Source organism: Mustela putorius, unplaced genomic scaffold, assembly GCF_011764305.1.
Source record: "Mustela putorius furo isolate JIRA1106 unplaced genomic scaffold, ASM1176430v1.1 tig00000281_pilon_pilon_pilon, whole genome shotgun sequence".
Lineage (NCBI taxonomy): Eukaryota > Metazoa > Chordata > Mammalia > Carnivora > Mustelidae > Mustela > Mustela putorius.
Genome location: NW_025421343.1, coordinates 21365516 through 21388518, shown reverse-complemented (window position 1 = coordinate 21388518; position 23003 = coordinate 21365516). Strand labels below are relative to the sequence as shown.

The 23003-nt window shown below is 42.4% G+C and overlaps 1 protein-coding gene across 15 annotated transcripts in view; it reads right to left on the bottom strand.

The window, feature by feature from the left end:
• Positions 1 to 23003, bottom strand: part of SLC8A1 (solute carrier family 8 member A1) — a 377627-nt gene that overhangs the window by 19451 nt on the left and 335173 nt on the right. For all 15 annotated transcript variants that reach the window (XM_045079185.1, XM_013044990.2, XM_045079186.1 and 12 more), the window contains one exon: positions 7950 to 8225. In XM_045079185.1, the coding sequence (XP_044935120.1) occupies positions 7950 to 8225 (276 nt within the window). The remainder of the gene's footprint in view (positions 1 to 7949; positions 8226 to 23003) is intronic.

Here is a 23003-nt window from a genome sequence, read left to right as displayed (position 1 = left end):
CATCTCACCAGGATTCCTTACACAGGACCATAATGAAGCCAGGCTGCAAATTTACTTGGTTTGCTATTTTCACTTGCTATGATATAGCTAAGTACCAGGAGGCCTAAACCCACGTATCAGTCCAGTGAAGTAGAAAAGCAAAGAGAGGTGGCTCAGCCAGTTCGGTGGCTGCCTTAGGGGTCCTGGGATTGAGCCCCACATGGGGCTCCTTGCTCAACGGGGAGCCTGCTTCTCCCTCTCCTGCCTACCTGCTGCTCCCCCTGCTTGTGCTCTTTCTCTCTGTGTCAGATAAATAAATTTTTTTTTTTTTTAAAGAAAAGAGATCTAACTCTTTTTTTTTTTTGGAGTAGCAGTCATATGCGAGGTCCTGTGCTGGGTACTTGGTTAAAGTGCTCTCGTGTCATCCTCACTACAACTCTGAGACAGATTTTCATGCCCCTGTTATTCAGGTTAAGGAACTAAGGCTGATAGGAGGTGAGCAGTTTGCCTCTAGGTGTCATACATCTTAGAAGCGGCGTGGGTGTGTTCGAACTCATGTCCGTCTGACTCTAAAGCTCGTGTGCTTTTATACCTCCTGGTGGATGGATCTCCATGAACACTGTACTAAAGAAGATTTCGCATAATCTTTCTGATATTGAGAGAGTTAACGAGTTCATCTGTGAGCCCAGAAATGAGAACACTGTCTCAAGCAGGATGGAAGGAGAGGAAGTGATGGCATCCCTCGGATTCCTTGTGGTTCTCCTGGGTAGATCAGATGGCTGTGAGATCTCCGAATGGCTGAATACAATTTCCCCTGAGAAGAATATCTGATTTGTGTGGGGTGCTGTGTTTCCTTCTGGCCCCTCTTTTGTTCGGTAAGGGGTAGGCTGAGTGTGTGTAGGGATAGATGCCTTGGACACTTATCTCTAGTGCTCCTACTCCTGGGCTCCTACTTCTTTCTGCTAAGAGACTTAGAAGACTAGGCTTGATTTCCAGAATGGTCAGTAAGTCTTTGCAGAACATTACTGCTGGGAGAACATCCCCAATATGTCTTTCTTGGGTCTTACTGACCCCAGTGGCTGGCCAGCCTTGTATCATAAAAATCTTTGGTCTTGGCGCAGAATGACCAGACCTCCTCTTGTGGTCACTTCCATTAGCAATGCATGGCTATGCTCATGTGGATTACCTTGGCTTTTTTTTTTTTTTTTTTTGTGCCAGCTAAGTCAGAGCTGAACAGATTTAAAAGGGTTTCCAATGGTCTTAGTGTTTAAATTTTTATGTGTAAGAAATGCTAACTGTTTATGGGTATAGAAATAGGCCTTTACCGTTTCTGAAAGTTTTGGAAGCATGTATTCTACTAGGTGTTTTCCATGCCAAAGAGAATAATGATAGTGCCTGGCCCCAAAGAGCTTGCGTATAATCCTGCTGTATGCTTTAAAAATGGAAAATACTAAATGGAAGCAAAGAAGTAATTTTCCCCAAATTATAAGGTATGTGAGGAAGAATGTATAGAATGCTTACTTTAAAAAAAGTGAAATCAAGGTAGGATGAGAGTGGTCGAGTACAGATTATAATAGAGACACGATTTGTCATTGACTGAAACTTGAACTGGATATGAGCAAATCATTTATTCTCTTGAGCCTTAATTTCCTAGTTAACTAAGGACTTTGGTGCTTATTTTCTTTATGCAATAAAGTGACTTTTAGACAGGGCCACCACTATATACATCCATGGGTGTGGTACCCTGTACATACCCAGGAGTATCATTTAGATTATGGTGATCCCTTCAGATTGCCATATACAATGTGTAAAACCATACAAGTTACTTTAGGATCCAGTGGAAATAGAGCAGCAAGATATAATAAATTGCAATGTCCTATTACTCAAGTATATGATATAGTATTGTAATTTTTAGAGTTATTATAGGTCGGGAAACTAAAACCCAAAACATGTTAACCATCCATAGCGATTCTTTCTTCTGCAAAACAAATAGTGTTTTCTAGTACAGTATTAAAGAAGTAAAAAATAAAACTCATTTTTAGGAGAAGGGTTTAAGGAACAAAAAATAAACAGTAAACCTCAGGGGGGGACAAAATCACTTCCTATCACTTAATGAAATAACCTAAATAATATAACAGATCATGTAAATACAGTGCGCATGCCTAGCACATGGTGGAGTGATGTAAATATTTTAAAATTTCCACCTCTGCTCATAAAACTTATCCTACTCATTCTCGTTTCTGATGGTTTCTATTCCTTTTGACGTTTTGAGAGTCGATGTCAGTGTAATTATTTCCTGGATTAATACCAATTTTCAGCTGACAAAGTGCTCTGAGGCCCATATTGCTTAATCCTCTCATCAACTCTGCTTAATACATGCCTGTTTTACAGGCAAGAAAACCAAGGCTGAGTCAAAAATTCAATTTGAGTCATACAATGAGTAATGGTTGGAAGTCCAGCGTTCCTGGATTGAGCTCTAATGCTCCCATACCTGTATCCCCTCAGTTTACTGTCATTGATACTGTGCTAAGAGAATGTAGGGACTAGCTAGGATAACCAGGTTTTGTCAAATTCTTCCTATGATAGTTAGAAATCCGGAAGTAATGTAACTTTAAAATAGCACACAGTTTCTCTCTTATTTTTAACCAAAGTTTCTATATACAGAATGGGAAAAAATGCCTAAAATCATCTATTTTCTTTCCCTTCATGACTTAAAATTTCTACAGTGAAATAATTCCTACTTAACAAAACGTAAAGAATATTTAAAACACTGGAAATGAACAGAAAATCCAACAATGCCAGAGGCTAGGAAACAGCTCTATGATACCCAATTTTTAAAGTGTTGTGGTCCTAGGAGTAAACAACTCATAATTGAAAATTATACAGGGTAGTAGGTGAGATTCAGGCACAAGCCTTAATCAAGATGTATGGAGAAAGACCAAGGCAGAACTGAGTGACGTAACAATATTCCCAACTCCTTAACATCTAAGAGATTTCTCTGTAATTAAGGAAGGATGCTTGCTTCTACTTGACTCTAGTAGAGCAACAGATGAAAGAAAAACCACGTTTTGAACATGATATAGAAGCTGGGATGTCTTGACCCAATATACCCAGTATTATCCAAGTAAATAATTTTAAGCTAAAAAGTTGTACGATACAGATAACGCCTACTACAAAAATGGCTGGGTTCTAGCCATTTTTGGATTAATTTCTTGTTGGATTAATTTCTCTTGAATTTTGACCCTGTGTTCTATAGAAACAATCTGATGTAACTAGTTATGGACCCAAGTCAGGCTACTGCAAAATTTCCTATTTAGCACTACACAGAGTGTATCAAAAGTTTTAAAAGTATTGGCCTGATTTCGGGATCTTAAAAGCAGGGATGATAGCAGAGAAAAGAATGAAGAAGGGACAACCTATCTCACGCCTCATCACACTTTCCAGCATAGCCAAATTGTGAAAGTGGAGACTCCATGCTCCTAAGTTACACATGCCCTTCTTACCACAATAACCTACCCAGATATATTCCCCAAGAATAAGTCCCAGTACAAAAGTATGTACGGCACATCTCCCTCAATCATAACTTGAATTCTTTTTTGCCTCTAGGTGTTAAGGAAGCCATCTGATTTAAGTAACTCGTACTGATGTGTAAATGACTGATGTGTACATTCATTTATAGACAAAGCACATCTGCACAAACACACAAGCACATGGGCATATACAATTCCATTACTTATGTATTTGCTAGGCATGATTTTAGAAGCCAAAGATAATGAGAGATTGAAAGGGCAGGGTTTTTCCACGAAGCTTACATTTCAGCGGGGAGAGGTAGACAATAACATTCAAAACCAAACGCAATGTCCAGAAAGTAATAAAGACTCTATAGAAAATAAGGTGAAGGGGCACCTGGGTGGCTCAGTAAGGTTAAAGCCTCTGCCTTCAGCTCAGGTCACGATCCCAGGGTCCTGGGATCGAGCCCCGCATCAGGCTCTTTGCTCAGCAGGGAGCCTGCTTCCTCCATTCTCTCTGCCTGCCTCTCTGCCTACTTGTGATCTCTGCCTGTCAAATAAATAAATAAAATCTTAAAAAAAAAAAAAAGAAAAGAAGGTGATATAAGATGCTTCACATTGGTGGTTAGGAAAGGTCTCTTTGATGAAGTGACTTTTAAGATGAGATCTACTTGAAGACAAAGAACCAGTCTTGTGTCAATGAGAAGAAAGGGCATTTTAGACAGTGAGTGCAACCTTGAGAAAGGAGTGAGCCTGGAGCACGGAGGACAGTAAACAAACCAGTGGGGCTCAAGAACAGTGGGGAAGGGGGAAAACAGAATGAAAAGACAGTCAGGGCCCAAATCACATAGGTCTTTGTAAGCCAGGGGGATACTTCTGACGTTTGTCCTGTGTAGGGAGCCCACGGAAGATTGTAGGCAGAAATGCAGTCTGATTTGCATCTTAAAACAATCCTCAGCAGAAGCATGGAGACAGAGAGGAGGCCTCTGCAGGGATCCAAGAGAACGGCCTACCAGGACTTGGTGGTGGAGAGAGAGCTAAATGGGTCCCGTCAAGATGCACTGTAGAGGTTAAGATCTGTAGGAGTTATGAATGTCTTGACTGTGGGGATGAGGAAAAAGGAATCAGGGACACGGCTGATATGTTACCGATGATGATGATGATGATGATGATGATGATCAGTGTGATCATACTGTTTTAGATGATGATACTGTTTTCCAGAAAAAAGGCAAGATCTGGAAGGAACAGGTTTGGTTGAAGGATACGGCCATGGGTAGTGGAAATAAGCAGTTCTACTTTGGGCATGGTGATTTGGAGCCCCACATTACACATCCAGCATCAATATAGGGAAGGCAATTGACATGTGACTCTAGAACTCCGGAAAGACGAGGCTGGGATAAACATTTGGTAATCATTAGCGTGTTGGTGGCAGTTAAGCCACGAAGACTGATGTGACGGGCAGGCTTCCAGATGGGGAAGTGACCATACTCTACTTACTCCAACATTTAAAGGTAGAAGAAGACCATTCAGGAAGCCCCTCTTCTCCAGACAAGGAGTTCTGCAGAGGGTGATTCAGGAAAAGTAGGCTCTTGCTCTCTCTCTCTCTCTCTCTCTTTTTTTTAAAGATTTGATTTTTTAAAAAAACTGGGCCTCAGGACCAATGCCCTTTAGTGGTAAGCTGTGAGTGAAAAGAATTAGTCTCTTTTCCACCTGTAGCAACTGGGCTTTGTCATCTGGGAATAATAGTTTTTTGTTGTTGTTGTTGTTGTTTTTGAGGAGTCAGAGAGGTAATAAAGCACTGCTCTGAATCATCAGGGTTCAAGAATAAAGTCAGAAATATTATGTTTGTTCAGCATCTTGTTCAATCTGTACAGCTTTTTTGGGGGGTGTCTGTTTATATAAATATGATTATGAGATCACCTGTGACTACACTGTGTGGAAAACATGCTGCACAGCTCACACCACAGCAAATTACAGGAATTCTCTTGGTAACAGAGCAAAGAAATCTGTTTCCCAATGGGAAGAGTTTATGGCGGTGAAGGGAAACCATTTTGTTTCTGTTGTATTCTCCCCCAACAGGTTTTCTTACCTCTTCTTGCCCCTGCCTGGATTCTGAGCTGGTTTTAAGTGGCAGAACAAATGAGGTTTGTACACGAAGGTTTAGTGTAATCCACATTTCATTTTACAGGAAAAAATAAAAATTAATGATATGGTATGGCGGCCACACTTTTCAAGAGAGTTTAATACAAGAGAGGAACAGAGCTACTTTGGAAGACTAGTATACAAGAAAAGGAGTCTGTTTTGAGGTATTGAGAGGAGGAGCAGGGAAATTTTAAAAATGTATATTTTTAGAAACAAGGATTTATGTAGTAAAAGCCTTTTTTTTTTTATCATTTGGCAAACAAAGATGCATTTGGTAGGACCAACTGCTGACTTTCTGGAGAGGTAGGTTGATTTTGAGTAACTCTGATGAGAGACCTAATTTTGCTTTCATTAGCATAATTTGCACATATTCTCCTCAAGGGTTAAACCCAGGGCCAGAAGAGTGTGCTAACCTGGGTACCATTTGATACAGTAATTTAAGCCTTAGGGAGAGTAGCCTCTAAAACATATTTCTATGGTAACCTGACATAGAGTGATGGCTAACTGTTTTGTTTAGTTCCTTTGGGTGTATATGTTCTCTAAACAAAACAACTCAATATGAACATTTTAAGGCTTTCCTCCTGCTTGTTAAATTTCTGGGTATTTTCAGAAAAAAAAATCAAAATAAAGACCAAAATTGGAAACTGCTAGAAACAGCTGGTGTTGAGAGATCAGCAGTCTACTGGAAGACTTCGCATGGTTCTACTCACTAAGGCAGTTGTACGAGGACCCCCTAGGTCCCCTGAGTCCGCCGTTAACTCACTGACACCAGAACCTTGTCAGGACTCTTGAGGAGGACACCCCCTTGGTGGATCAGTTGGATAACACCACGGGCAGTGGCTCACCACTCTACATCTGGACAGGTTCCTTCTGGTTACTCAAGGATCAAGTATCAGGTCTACACTGGTCAGATCACCCTCAGCAATTCATAAATAATACCAAAAGCTGTTGTTTTAATCCAACTCCTTCTACTTTTTAAGTGCTTTACTAGATGCATCATTTATAGGTGTTTTCTCCAGTCCTTGTCACGACTCTGCAAGTTCAGTATGGTTATCCCTATTTTACAAGTAAAGAAAGGCTCAGAGACACTGACGTGATAAATATCTGAGTGCAGAAGAACAATTAGTGAATTCCAGCAAAGAGATAAATATGTGATTTCAAGTGCACTTGTTTTCAGCATCAAAACCAAAAGCCAGGGTTACCTGGATGTCTGTCAGGATGTCAACTAGAACTTTGGTGACAGTAGGCTCTGATGTGCACCAGAATCACCTGTGAGCTTAAAACACACATGTCTGGGCCCTTCCTCTAGACCTTCTGACTCCAAAGGTTGATGGTGGGTTTTTAATTAATAAATGACTTTAATAAGGTCACTGGGTACAATGATTATCTATAAAATTTAATTGTATTCCAACAAATAAATAAAAAATGACACATAACATAGACAATCATAATAGCACCCAAAGTCCTCAAATACTTAGAAATAAATCTATCAAAAGATGTGATACAAAGCACTCCTGACTACAAAACACTGACAGACATGAAAATAAATCCTAAATAAATGCAATTAAAACAACTATGTTTATGGATTGTTAAGATGCCCTTTTTAAAACAAGTTCCCAGGTAATTCTGATGCTCACCGAAATTTGAAAATTAGTGCTGTCAAGTTCATGTTTGGGAGGATGATTTCTTAGAAGTCTGGGCAAATATAATGAGCTACGGTTGTAGACTGTTAGAAGACTTTAGCTTGTAAGGAATGCACAAAAAGACATCCACAAAATGTGTACTTGGCCTGTTTGGTTTGGCTGGGATTACTTTTGCTCTGTCCTGATCAACGTCTTTTTTTTTTTTTTTTTTTTTTTTAATTTATATTAACTTTCGGGTCAGGAGAATATGGTATCAGGTCTTCAGGATGTATTTATCTCAGTTACCCAACCAATACAGTTTCATGGAAATGACCCAATGTCAGTAACTCTATAAAAGACAGACCTTGTGCTTCAGGATGACTCATAATTTTGTGTTTTTGAAAGTGCTAACTGGAACGGGGAGCTGATCTATCGATCTTGCCGTCAAACCAGTCTGTGCTCTCTAGGCAGTCCCTCTGGGACTGCTTTCCTGTCATCACGATGAAACTGACCAGCCTTCTAACCTTGAAAACTGCCGTGACAGTCTTCTGGCGGGGACAGTATTTATACCTCTGGGCTCTTGCCTTTTCTAGGCCTGTCTGTTATCACAGTCCTTGAAACTGTGAGAAAGAAAAGGTCAAGAAGGTGAATGGGCTGCCACGTCTGGGGGAAATCATACACGAAACGTATCCTCTACCTGGTACCGAAGTGCCGAGCGCGACGAACACCACTGCAGTCACAGAATCTTTCAGGCCAATGGTGCATCCGAAGTGGGAAGCCAGGTCTCCGATAAACGCCGTCAGGAGGCCGATCATGAGGATGGAGACAATGAAACAGGCCCAGCCGTTCCAGTATTCTGTAGGGGGCACGAAGGCGAAGAGGACCTTCCAGAACACGGTCAGAAAATGCATCACGTAGTCGAAACAGGAGGGCAGCTTCTCCTCCCCACATTCGTCGTCGTCGTCGTCTTCCCCTGGAGGGAGGAGAAGCACATACCGTCGCAATCCGGGCTCAGTGCGGTCTTCCTTTCTCCAACCCCCGCCTTCCTAGATCTTGTCATCCCTCACCTCTGAGTAAGCAGGAGGCCATTAGAGGTGATTGAAGCTTAGGGTTCAATCATAAGCTCAGAGTCAATCATAATTAACCAATGAATTATGAAGCTACTGACGTACCCCATCACGGTGGCTGATGGGTCAATGGCAGAAACTTAAGCCCCCCCCCCCCCCCCCCCAGTTCTGGTTGTATGCAATCAACACATGCTTTCGACGGTCCTATCCCCTCCAGTGAAGGTTGTCATTTCAGGGACAGGAACAGGATTTCTTCCAAAACACTGGGAAGCCCTGTGCCAGGGTCAGAAAGAACCCTCTTTTGATAAAAGAGAATGATGACAGGAGTTCTCCTAACCAAGGTTGTTCCAGCTTGGAGCCAGGCTCTGTGGATTCATGGTTAAATACTCAGCTACAGGACCGTGTTCGACAGGCCCTCAGTCATAGCCCCAGGCCCCACATATGTCTTCAGCTTCATCTCTTGCAATTACTTCAAACTCAAACCTCATCTGAGCCAATGGAAATTATCTGCACTTTTTTTTAAACTATAAGTACTCTCTCCTAATTTTGTCTTTTAGAACCAAATGTGTTTGGCATGTCCTAATCCCTCCCCCCTTCTCCCTCTCCACTGATCCTTTAAAACTCACTTCCTTTGTGAAACCTCGGACAACCCCTTTGTCCTCCCACCAGAGCTGGAAATTCCTCCTTAGAGCTTCCCTACCTGGCCTTCTGACACTTGGGACACTAGATCAGTGGTTCTCAGACTATGGTCCCTGGACCAGAAGTATCAGCCTCACCAGGGAACTTGTTGGAAAAGCAAATTCCCGGCTACACTGAATCAGAAACTGGAGGACTGGGGTTAGAGTAGAGGGGAAGTGGCATAGGTGATTGTTGACAACCAACCTCTCTCTAGACTAGTCACCCAAACCCTTTCCTCCCCAGTTAACTGTGAGCCCAGCAAGGGTAGGAATTCGTTCATTTTTGTGTCCTTAGTGTTCTGTCCCATCTCCAACATGTGGGATAAGCAGGCTAAGGGCTTGTTAAATGAATTAATGCACGCAGGAACCTCTGCTGACTTTATAGAACTCCCTAATTACATAATATATATCCATGTACACACAACCCAGTTCTGCCAATTACATCATATAATTGGTGCATAAAGAAATGCACCGAGCTTACTACTTAAAGGAACCAGGAAATCAATAGCAATGTTCTAAAACAGAGACTTCATTTAATAATGGGATATAATCCCCACTCACATTATTTTAAAATTGGGATACTGAATGTCAGCTCTTCTCGGAGCGGTGGCAAACATAAATTCACGTGTTTTGTGCCATTTTGGAAAGAACCCCTCAAGGTCTTTTTTTTTTTTTAAATTTTTAAAATTTATTTGACAGACAGAGATCACAAGTAGGCAGAGAGGCAGGCAGAGAGAGAGGAAGGGAAGCAGGCTCCCCACTGAGTAGGTCCTGATTCGGGGCTCGATCCCAGGACCCTGGGATCATGACCTGAGCCAAAGGCAGAGGCTTAACCCACTGAGCCACCCAGGCTTCCCCAGCCCTCGAGGACTTTGTTCACCTCCACTCTCGGCCCCAAACCTTGTCAACAGGGACCTACTTTCCTTTGTCCAACTGATGCCATTGGCAGCAGGTGAGGCTGTCAGACTTCCCAGCTGACTGTGTGACCTGAGATTACCAGCAAGGAGCAAATACGTGAGTTCTCTGTGAGGCACTCGGTGGTGAGGCCATCTGGTACACATCATTACTGGGAAAACCCTTAAGGCAGAGGACCTTGGAGAAAACCGTGCCTCTCGTAAAACACAAAAAGAGGAATATCTCCGTTTGTCACTGGTCATGTCACAGGAAGAGAGACGAGGCCATGGCTCGCTCTTCCGTGAGCACATGGTCAGAATTATTATGCAAGCAAACTCTGGGGATCTGTGGAGAAAACAGTTTCCTCTTTCAGGTTTTGGACCGTCTCCAGCGAAGTGTTGGGAGGAAGCCCCCGGCAGATGAACAGAGTGACCTTTGGAGACTCCGGAAGGCAGGAACGCAAGTCAGGCCAGCTAGTAGGAAAGTGTATGACTGACTAGAGTAAGACAGCATTGTTGACCATGTTAAAGTGACTGATGGTGGCCCTGCGACAGAGGTGGCTCTGATGCCTGGGTGATCTATGAAGGCAAATCACAACCAAAGCCATGTGAATTTCAGTCAATACACTTGTATCCGAGGAAACATAGTTTTAGAGCAACCAACCCAAGAGCCACCCAGGCTTTACCAAGTAAGGCAACCACTTAAGCTATAGCCAATCAAATAATTTCCTTGCTTTACTTCCGCCTCTGCTCCTCAAAAGCCTTTCCCCTCCCTCCGGTCGGCAGTGTCCCTAAACCACGTAGGCTGGAATCTGCCTGATTTGAATATATATTTGCTCAAATAAACCCTTAAAATTTTAATGTGCCTCTACTTCCCTTTTAATCACTGCTTCCTATAGTGCCATGCTATATGGTTACATATTTCTAATATCTTGCCTGAAAGCAAAAGATAATTTTAGATAAAAGCACATGTTCTGGGCTAAATTATCTCTGCATCCCAAAGAAGGAAGAGTTGCTCACACCCTACAAAAACACAGGGAAAGCACTAGACTTTATGGCTATATTCACTTTGTATATGATCCTTATAAGTTCCTATATTCCATATTTTTGGACATTTTGAAACTACATAGGGTATATGATTAAAACAATTTGGAAAACACTGAATTTTAATCACTTATGGAAACAGATAATTCTGCCTCTAATTCTACAAAATTACTTAATTTGGGCTGAGACTCATAGTATGAAGATTAGCCAGAAAGCAAATAATGAAGCTTCTCAGAAGAAATGACACTTATAAATCGAGAGTAGACATTATATTTGTCTTCAAGATGGAAATAATAACACCTTTCCCATGAGAGATGCACAAGGGAATAATTAGATCAACTCTTCCAAGTAAGGGTATTTCAAGATAATGATGAGCATGGTAGTTAGCTTTATTGTCTTCCACTTAGTATTCTACTGTGTTTCCTTGTTATTACTTAATTGGTTAGTCAACATGCTGGGTCCTGAGGTTACAGCCTAGGCTTTTAGAAACAAAATTGAATCTTGCCCTCTGGAATTATCTTCATGATCTATATGTGTGCAATGCAAAATAAGTGTGTGTGTACATGCATGCACACATGCGTGTACATGCACATGCACGCACCAAAAGGGGCAGAGAGACAAATTTCCTTTGGTAGGTTTCCAGCATCATAAGGTATCTGAAATATTGTAGCACTTATGTCTGGAATGGGACGTCCATCTGTTTTATTACATTTGAAAGTAGAAATGGCTTCCTATCCTCTTCCCTGGGATCACACTGTTCTTCATAAATTTTAATCTCCAACTCAGATGCCCTTTAAATATTAAAAATGACTGCAGACTGCCCTGTACGATGCACAATTACGTTGTCTTGGAGCGGGAAAAAGAAGTAGGATGTCCATCCACCACCACCAGGGCTGTACTTAAAAGTTTGGTCCTTGCAAAGAACAGTGGAAAATTAAAAATGAAACACCTGGAGCATCTTTTATGTGATGGCAAAGAGAGTAATCTGCCAGTATGTGCGCCCGCTCAGGCTTACTGGAGGCCATGTAATACTTTCAAGTCCCTCCTCTGCATTAGTAAAGGAGCAGGCAGTTTGGGGGGCGGGGGCAGTTTCCTTTTATAGGATCCTAAGAGAAGGATCTTCTTATCTCAGAATCCTTCTTTTTCAGCTTTATGGATTCCCCTAATGGAAAGATAACAAGCTGCATTCGATTAATCCTTCCCATGGCCCTTCAAATGGTTTCCTTGAGACAGGTTGGACTTCCTAAATATAACTACAAAAGTAGCCAAATCATTAAAACAGAAGAGAATGCATCACTTCAACTGCTGACCTAACAGAACTTGGGTGGACCCCACCCTGGAACATGAGAACAAAATCAGCATCAGCACAAGTGATCATGACAGGGAACCCAGGGCTGGACACCTGCAGGTAACTGAGCATCTAATGTAGACCAGGTGTTGGTGCGTGTCTCTGCAGAGGTGCTCAGGGTTTCCCTTCAGGGAGCGCTTTGACAGTCGGCGAAAGAGACCACTGGGGTGCAGTGGACACTTAGGTCAGAAGACTTACCACAATTTCTAGTTCTCAGAGCTTGTCTGGGAGCGGGACTTGAACTTCCTGAACCTCAGCTCCTCATCTGTCAACTGAGTTTCCTAACTTCCACATTAGAGAGCTATTGTGAGGACTGGAAGAGGACATGTGAAAGTCTTTTGTAAAACTGTGAACCCCTTACAGACATCTGTGCCATAGTCCATCACTGTTACTTGTCAGAAGGCAGGCAGCAAATCAATGTGATCTGAGTATCCTGATTTCACAGAATCTATATTCTGTTTGAATGAGTCATCATCACCACTGCTTCCCCAAGCTGCTTGATTTTAAGAAAAGAAAGGGAGAAAGGAACGGAGGGAGGAGCACAACAGGGTGTTTTCTAAGCGATAGGCACTAAACTTTTTCACATACCTGATCTTATTTAATCCTTACAATAATGCTGCAAGGTAAGCATTATGAATCTCATTGTGCATAGGAAAAACCTAAAGTTCGGAGAGTTTATGTGACTTTCTAAAATAATCACAGAGTTGGTAAGTGACTGAGTTGGGATTTGGCCTAACAGCCCAGGGAACATTTTGTTACACATGATGTCTTGTTGATGCAAGTTGAGCATAACATCATTCACATCTTGATTCAAAGTTGCATTTGAGAATACTCTTAATGCCTAGTGCTATACAGATAAAATGTTGCCTTTTTTAGGACTTTGAAAATACTGATGCACCATGTTTGTTTTGTAATTTATTTTCTAGATAGGATACATTTTTAGTAGAGTCAGCCATATTATGATCTTTCTCAAGACCTTGGGGACCAACTAAACACAGAAAAGAATAAACAAATGGAGGGCATCATGGTTGTGACCATTTTGCAATCTCTACTTGAGTAGAACAAGTTCTTGTTTCCATTTCTAACTGTCAAAGGTCAACCATGTCGTTTTTGAATCAAACACCCTGGTTTATATCTAGCTCTTCACTCTAGAATTTGGGAAACTGGACTACATTGGGGAAGGCAGTTTGGGGAATAGCATGCTGCTATGAACCTAAGGAAGGGTCTGGCTTTCAATTATTTTTAGGTATTTACCTATGATTAGTCCATTTTTTATTTTATTAGAGTATCCTCCAACTAAGGAAATAATGAGAATGATCAGATGCTTTCCAGGAGTATGACAGATGGATATAATGACATCTGCCGGTCACACTGTTATCCATATGATCTGAGCCCAGCAAGTATTACTCAACAGCCCCATGTAATGTACAAATCAGTTAACTGTGAAGCTAGTGAAGCTAGATCACCACACTGGTTTTCTCCATTCAACACATATTGTTTTGGGCCTAATTTCTTTATGAAATACTATTCCTTTTTTTTTTTTCCCAAGTGGGGTTGATTTGATTTTGTGTCTCTTTAGTTTCTGAGCACAAAGATTTGTTGCCTTCAAACAACAAGCTTACCTGATTGAATGGGCTTTCTCCTCCATAGCTATCGGCTTTTTTTTTTTTTTTTTTGCAACCTAATACAAAGTAATTACAAGAAGATTTCTTCTTTTCAGTTGTAGATTTCCATTTCTCTTTGCTTTCAAAGCTTCTGATAGCATTATAGATGTTTAAGATAAAAGAAACCTTAGCAATCTGTAAATGCACCCCTCCTCATTTTAAGAGGAAACATGACAAACTGTGATTTGATTGAATTTTTTGTTCTCTTGCTTTCTAGTGTCTCTCCCTCCCTCTCTTCCCCCATCTGATACATGAGGGCTTGAGTTAAACCCTGTCTTGCTCACTCAGGGATCTAAAAACTTTTCTCTCCATTTCCCCTCTATGTGCTTCTTTCTTATTTCTAGTGAGAAAACATTTATTCATCTCTTCCCACTCATAACAGTTTCTATTTGCCACTAAATTCAGTAATACAAAGATTCATCCAAACAAGAATTTACCTTTTGTTCTGGATTTTGGAGAAGAGCTGTAAACATTTTCCTCTAACCTAATAGTTGGGAAGTACTTACGTATATATTCTCTTATGAAAAGTAGACGGTATCAGCAATTTTTCCACCAGCCATATTGCAAGATAATTCATTATCAAGACAGATCTCAAAACACAATTTACTCAGATTCCTAAATCTGTGCATTGTCAAAGCACAGAAGAAAAGAATGCAGGCCTTTGCTTTTATCAAATGAAACATGTGGGTATTGGAAAATACTTGGACTTAAAGCTTTGGGAGGGTTTCAGAGCTTGATAAGGTCAACTCTCTACATTCCTTTAAAATCTGCCTACCGAATGGTCACCTGTGCCAAACCTCAGAGTCTTAGCTATCAGAGAATTCACGATCTCACAACCCAAGTTTTAGTGGCTCTAGCTGTTAGGTTCTATTCATTTGCCCAGACCCCATAGGACCACAGGCCAATGGAAAAGGTCCAGTCTTGCTCCGCATGCCATTCCTCCAGGCAGCTGAAGCTGGCTACTCCTGTTTCAACCTCAATCCTTGCTCCACATTCCTTCATCAGGCTGGCCATGGTCCTTTGAGCACTAAGTCATAGAATCATAGAATATGATGTGTGGCGCTGAGTGTAACTTTAAGAGACACCTAACTCACCTGCATCGGGGAAGGTCTTTTGCCTTTTGCATTCTGGACACTATTCCCTTTCATTAATGTACACATTGGCCTTTTGGTAGCCACCTCACAAACAGCCTACCTATAACTTACACCTATAAATCCACAACTCTTTCAATGCCATTTCTAGCTCCTGTCTTCCATTTCTTACACTAGTATAATTGACTGCTGGGGACACAATTTTCTTTTTTTAAGACTTATTTATTTATTTGGGGGGGGACAGGAGGAACAGAGGGAGAGGGAGACAGAGTCTTAAGTAGACTGTGCACAGAGCACCTAGCCTGATGTGGGGCTTGATCTCATGACCCTGAGATCATGACCTAAGCTGAGACAAAGAGCCAGATGCTCAACCAATTGTGCCACCCAGGTGCCCCGCAACCGTACAATGTTCAACTTGTGCGTATTCTCTTTAAGATAAGTGACTCCTTACTGTCTTTTCAGTACAGTAAAACTGGTATTAGAATACCAGTAATTGATATCATGCCGGCTCTTTCTAAGAACTTTCCTTCTTAAAGCTTTCTTTGAAATGTATTTGGAATGTGGAGAAGTCCCTGAGAAGCTAGTTGTCCTTGGGGAGGGCGTGAGGCTCGCTGTTGGTCTCTAGTCTTACTGCTCTAGTCCCTGCAGGCAGAGGCCTGCGAGCAAGCCTGGGGGTACGCTGAGAGGTCCTTCTTCACCAGCTAGTGGGGATGTGAATTGGTGTGGACACTCAGAGTCTAGAATACAGTGTGCCTGTATGCCCACATCTAAGTGTATGTAGTTTACTCCTGGATACTTGACTGGTCTCTAATTCTATGTCCCAAGGTAAATAAATGCATTGGATAGCAACACCACTGTGCACAAAATGTGAGTTCAAGACTGCTGTAGATTTGTAACTTGGACTGCTGGCCTGCTCTGGGAGGGAGAGGACACCTACATAGGCCTTGTTAATCATCCCCATCCCCCAGTTCCAAGCCAGAGAATGGTATGGGCTGCTCTGCTCTATAGGATCAGTGCTGGTTTCAGTCCATACGTTGGGGGACGAGGGGCCTGGGATACACGACAGTGCGAGAAGGGACACAAGAAGGGGATTCACTCTCTGTGAATAACATCTCACCTTGTCTGAGACAGATGAACCCCTGGATGAATGAACAGAATCCTCACCAGCTCAGGCCATTACGGACCTTGTTAGGATGGTTGACCCAAGAGATATCTAATGTGTCAGAAATATTTCTCAGCAAATGTGGCCAGTGTCAAAATTGAAAAACAACCCACGAAGGAGTTCCAGTTCCATGTAAGTTTGATTCTAGCAAAACGAATCAGTTTAAAGCTGAAAACCGACAGTGTAGCTTGCCTCTTTCTCTGCTTAAAGAGTTCCTCTACGTGAACTGAGTGTTCCTAAATGATCCTAGGTTCATGTAACTAGGATTTCATGTGGTTTTGCCCCAAGCTTTGTTTTTGTAAAATAACTCCATATCAGGCTAAATACCTTGAAGTTCAGTGTACTCTTACCTATTATTGGTTGTAGGATTAACAAGAATTCCAGGCTCCTACAATAGGGAAGCAGGCTCTCCACAGACGTGAGTGCCTAAGAAATAAACTTTCGACGAGAACTGACACTCAGCAAGTCTAGATGCCTCCTGCTAGTTTTGATGGTTTAGTTACAGTGGGTGGTTTGTGAGCACACCAGGTTCTAAGATCGGCCCGAGGGCTCTGATAACACTTTGTAAATATCAGCAGCTGCGTCTGAATTAGCCTCCTAGAGTGTAGGCAGTGGAGCTTTGGAGAAACTGTTTGGGCAGCAATAACCCTGTAATTTTCAACAAACAGCTCAATGTTATGTTCTAGGAAAACGCTGAAATTTATATAAGGTTAGATGTGTACCAAAACCTGCCCCACAAGCAGAGCAGCACAGGGACCCATCCAGATTCCCGTAAGATGCTGCTGCTGTGATTAAGCTAAGAGGTCACGTTCCCTTCCCGAGTGCCTACCTTCATGTACGTGCGTAAATATATACATCCCACCTAATCTCCATCCTCCAACAACCTGCTCAAGTAGGTATTACTTTCTCCATTTTAAAAGTGAAACCAAGTCTCGAAGAGTTTAAGTGATGTGCTTATGAGAGCTAAAACTCTTCCCACCACTTCGCTGAAATTACTTGACCCACTGTTGCTGGAGGAAAAAATTCTCTGTGGTTTGTCCAGCACAAATCTGTTCTGATAAAAATCTAAGCTCATTTGGCATTGTTTTATGAAAAGTTTAATTAGAAAATAACCACCCCCCCACCTTTTTTTTTTGATAAAGAGAGAGACAGAAAATGTGTGTGGTGGGGGGTGGAGGGGCAAAGGAAGAGAGAGAATATCAAGCAGACCCCATGCTGAGCGTGGAGCCAAATTTGGGGCTTGATCTCTCAACCCTGAGATCATGAGCTGAGTCAGATGCTCAAGTGACTGTGCCACCCAGGTGCCCCCAATAATGATCCTTCTTAAAATAATCCTCTGCATATTTCATTTTTATAAAAGGTGTGTTTATTTTAGCAAGAGAGAGCATGCATAAGGGAGGGGCAGAGAGAGAGGGAGAGAGAGGATCTCCAGAAGACAGCCCCCTGACTGTGGAGCCCCATGTGGGGCTCAATCCCACAACTCTGAGATCATGACCCTGAGATCATGACCTGAGCCGAAATCAAGAGTCGGACACCTAACCGACTGAACCACCCAGGCTCCCCTGCATAGATCACGTACAAAACACTGAACGCTTTTTCAGGGAATGAATGGATGGCTCTAGTTTCTGCTTTCTCAGGAGTCTGATTTTCCTTTCATCTTTGGCAAAATCCTCTATGGGTGGTTTATATTGGCCCCATTGAGAAGTAGGATCCTTTTCATCCTGGTGGCTAACATCTATCTCTCTGCAGAGCCTACAGCAGGAATCCAGCTTTTCAGCAGCTGCTTCCCACCCCCAGTACCCCTGCTCCTTGCCTGACTTCCTGGCCTCAGGATCTCTTGACAGGACTTTGTTCTGACTGTGACGTTTGTGAGTTAATGTACTGGCCAAGTGGCAATGTCAGTTGAGTCTTTAATATTTTAATCATGGCTTTGGTTTCCACAATCCGGAGCAATTGCAGGGACACAGCACCCCTCATATGCCCACCTGGGGTTCCCTTCTCTCTGTTGTGATTTCTGCCCCTAGTAAAGAGGCCAGGCCGCTGACAACCAAGGGACCTCAGCGATTTCCATGTTCTTGGGCACTTCACAGATTCTCTGTGTGCTTTGTCTCCTGGAAACTGAGGGGAGCCATTACTAACTCCTTAGTGCTGATGAAAAGATAAATGAGCTTTTTAAGAGAGGTTATATGCTGATATGTAGTACAGTCTGCTTTGGACAGAGGATTAGCTCGTTCAGACAGAGCATCTCCGTTCCCTCATGGCTCACGTACACTTTTCTTAGGGGGCGGACTGGCTACTGCAGACGGTTGACCATCAAGTCCGTCTGCCAGTAGCTTTTGAATCTCTCATAAACAATAACCTCAAATGGAGATGTTGGGATGGTTTTCTTCCATACAAATCATCATAAAACTGTCTCTTTCACTCTCATCATCTGTATGTTTACGGTCTGTTTTTCTTAGCTAGTTAAAGCATGCAACAATGTTATTAAGTTTATAGGTCGGAAGTCTAACAATATTTGAAGCCACTGTTTTGTACCGCAAGCCTAGGCTGAACCCCTCACCTGGACTGGTATCTGCCATAATCTTTAAAGGGAGTGGAGTGGCTGGAAGAATGGCTTTATTTGTACCGTTTATTTTTTTCAGTGAATATTTAGTAATAATTTATGTGTCAGGCACAGTTTTAGGCATTGGAAATCCAGACAGATAACATTCCATAAAACTTCCATTCTGTCCAGGAGAGAGAGACAGCAATCCAGTAAAACAAATGAACAAGCACAATGATTTCAGATACTGCTATGGGCTATGAAGACAGTGAAGTCAAGTAGCATGCTCGTGCAAGGGGGAGATTGAAAAACTCCTCTGAAGAGGTGACTTGTGAGCTGAGACCTTAATGGTGAGAACATCCACACAGAGGGAAAGCCTTCATTGGGTTGGGGCTGGGTAGGGATGGGCAGCTTGTGCAAAGGCCCTGAGGCAAGAGCATAATGTGAAGAATAAGAATAAGTCTATGGGGGCGCCTGGGTGGCTCAGTGGGTTAAGCCGCTGCCCTCGGGTTGTGATCTCAGGGTCCTGGGATCGAGCCCCGCATCGGGCTCTCTGCTCAGCGGGAAGCCTGCTTCCTCCTCTCTCTCTCTCTGCCTACTTGTGATCTCTCTCTGTCAAGTAAATAAATAAAATCTTTAAAAAAAAAAAAAAGAAGAAGTCTATGGTTTACAGGCATTAAACTCTGGGAGGCACAGCTGTGACAAGACGGAAGGAGGATTGAGCTTGGAATCAGAACATGTAGGTTGGGGTCTGTATCCCAGGTTCTGTTTCCCCATGTTGTCAACGGGTCCATGAATGCCTACTGCACAGGGTGGCCGTGAGGCTTGTGTGATCAGGAGCCTGTCCACAGGGTGAGACCATTCACTCATCAGTGCTGCTAAGTCATTGGCTCGGGAAAGTTTTGGTCTTTGCTCAGAGGTCCTTCGCTGAGATCAGGGGACAGGCATGGATGGAATATGTGCTAAGGTGCTGGTTCTACAAATGCTAACTGGAAAAGAAAAATGAGAGTGATGCCGTAAAGCTTGGGAAGAACCCAGAAATCTAAAACAGGTCCTGTGTGGCCTTGGAAGACACTTTCCCTCTCTGGTTCTCAGTTTCTTTATCAAAATAAGGGGAAGCTGGAATAGCTGATCACTGAACTCTTGCTTTGCTCTGTGCTGGATTCTGGTCTAAGATGCTCTAACAGGACAGAAGACACAACCCCCAGTCAGACGTGTTCAGGCAACCGCAAGGCAGGGGAACGAATGGGATCAGGGGTCAGGAGGGTCGCGTCAAAGCCTGTTGGTTCAGATAAGTGCCTCTTGGTTGCAGGAATCAGAATGACAAGGTCTTTATCAAGAGAGCAGACTGTGAACAGCAAGAATTAATGCTGCAAATCACTCTGAAGGAGGCTCCCCTCTGCCTTTGGGGTGTGTGTGTGCAGTGGGGGGTGGCTGTGTTTTCTCCTCCTTCCACCTCTTTGGTTAGGCTAACATGTTTCCGCCACTGAAAACATCATACAAAGGGATCCCCTGGGGACAGAAAGCATCCCCCCTCCCCATGCCTCCAGCACTGATTTGTAAGCAGCCATTGACACTGTGTTCGGGGAGCAGCAGCGATGCCAGCAGAAGGGCTACTGCATCCGGTGGGGCTCACTGTTTGCAGAGCTGAGCGGCTGCCTCTCCCCACAAAAGCCGCATCCCAGACGTGACTCCAGGCTTACAAAGAAGAGCGGCTGAATCATCCTGGCGCCCTTCGGGACTGTGTTTTCCTCAAGAGTTTGTAATAAGCAATTTAAGAGGAAAACAGCTCAACAAGCCAATAATCTTTTCAGAAATGCCAGCTAAAGCCTATCCAAGGGCCAGAAGAGGATTGTTGGGTTCTCCCGGCCTTTTGTACTCCCACCTCCCCGTGTCGAGGGCTGCTTCCTTTGGAAACAGAGCTGAAGCTCCCTGATCAATATGGTATCCTGCTACGACTGACGTTTTCACTTTGAGAGTTTATACTCTAGTGTTGCCTTGCCTCCCTACCAGCACAGCCCCCAGTGGTGGTCTCTTTGTAACATACTCTAATCCTTTCCTCCTCATGCCTTCTGCTTCTCCTCCTTCTCTGTTAGCAACATGATTATCAGCTAAATACCAGGAAGATTTCACTAAGAAAACAGATAGGCAAGGCCACTGCTCAATAGATATTTGCAGATCCAGTTTTCACATACAAAAATAGTATTTTATGGGTACGAATACATGCATCTGAGTATCTATATGGCTAGTGTATATGTATGTATTACATATGAATTGGTTATACACGTGAATTACACATGTCTGGAACTTTTTGGAAACATGGCATATGTCTGTGTGAGAGTATGCATTTATACAGATTTTCTTCTAGATCAGACATAGCTGCATGACATAGTGAAAATAGGCTTTTAATCCAGTTACGTGTGGATTGAAAAACATTGACTGACACATAAATTCATTCATTCTTTTCCCACAAATACTTGTCATTGCTAACACTGCCCTAAGTGCTGGGGAATCACGGTTAACAGCACACACAGATTTGCTGTTATTTAAAACAAAAAAGGATTTTAATTTAGATTCTTATACTTCTTAGAGGACTTCAGCAGATATGTACCAACTACTAGAGCATAACGTACTTTAAGATACAGCAGGACACAAATGTCTGACGAAAGCAGAAATAAAGGACACTTTCAGGCATGGGAATTGAGTGAATTCTGACCACTTGAGGAAAAAGAATCGAGTAAACTTTCTGATGGCCAAAGCTATCATATATACTTATGATTTTCTAAATGCAGAAGTGATAAAAATAATTTGCTGGGAAAAACTTTTAACTACAGTAGGAATTTATCATGTTTTCTTTATAGAGAGTGACATCATGAATAATGACTCTAGCTCTAAGGAAAGATAAAATTATAGTTTTCAAATATTATATTTTAGGGGCACTTGGGTGGCTCAATGGGTTAAGCCTTTGCCTTTGGCTCCGGTCATGATCTCAGGGTCCTGGGATCAAGCCCAGAATCAGGTTCTCTGCCTAGCAGGGATCCTGCTTCTCCCCCTCTCTCTGCCTGCTGCTCTGCCTACTTGCGATCTCTGTCTGTCAAATAAAAATATTTTTAAAAATATTATATTTTAAAGATAAAAATTAAAACTGTAACTAAATTATCATCCAGTGAAGGCAGTTTTGAAAAGGGCTCTGAAAAAAAGTAAAAGCAGTTTTACTTTCTTAATAACTACTTCAAAGTAAGGAAGAGCAGCTACTGAATTTAGTTAATGTGACCATCAGACGGTGTGTCTTAAGCATTAAATGTCTTAAATGAGCTTTAGCCAAGTTGGCGTAATTACCCAATTTATCTAACAGGTACTGTAGGGCAGAAATTCCACTTGATTAAAGTCAGAGCCCTAAATTTCAAGGAGCAGGACTAGGGAAAGCAAGTTGACATTTATTGCTGAAAATGAAGGGTTCTTCAGAGGACTCTTTAGTATTTCCATGTTCCAGAGATAAAGGTCACCTGTTCCAATCCCCCAGTTTCACATGGGAAGCGAGCGGACTTGTCTAGAGCTAACCAACTAGTTGTTAGGTATTCGACCCCTTGAACTCAAGTCTTCAGAGAAGCTGAAGATTCCAGCATATAATTTTTACATGAAATGCTTTGTCACCCATGTTACATGTGCTCTCTAGCACAATGAATGTGAATATTTTAGCTGTATACTAGCAAAAGGAACAAAAACCAAGTTGGATGACAGCAGTGGGGTTCACATCTCCTGTTAGGGTTTAAAATACTTGCTATTCCTATTAGTTCAAACATGTTAGTGATCCAGAGCATGAAAGACCTACTTGAATAACTAATCATACCACCAGGAAACAGCAGGAGCTCAACAACAACAAAAAAGGACGGGCAGGGACTCTTTTTGTTTCTGAAGACCTGACATGACTTCTAGCAGTAGATACAAATACAGTTCCAAGATCACGAAAAGAATCTGGAAGCGCTTCTGGGTTCCTCATGATGGGCTTAACCTTGCAGTTGACTGATTCTGTCTACTTTCTACAATTTGCATTCCTTCTGGTCCTTCTGCACATCTGTCCAGTGCTTTCATTCTCAGTTCCAAACCCTCAACTTCACCATGTGTAGCTGAGAGTGAAGGACTCACCAGCGTTGTCCCTTTCTCCTGAATTAACGCCTTTGAAATCTGGCCACTTAGGACCTGAATTAAGATTGTAGGAGGGACAGCCAGGGTTTCGCGAAAAGCTTACCAGCTGTGGACTCA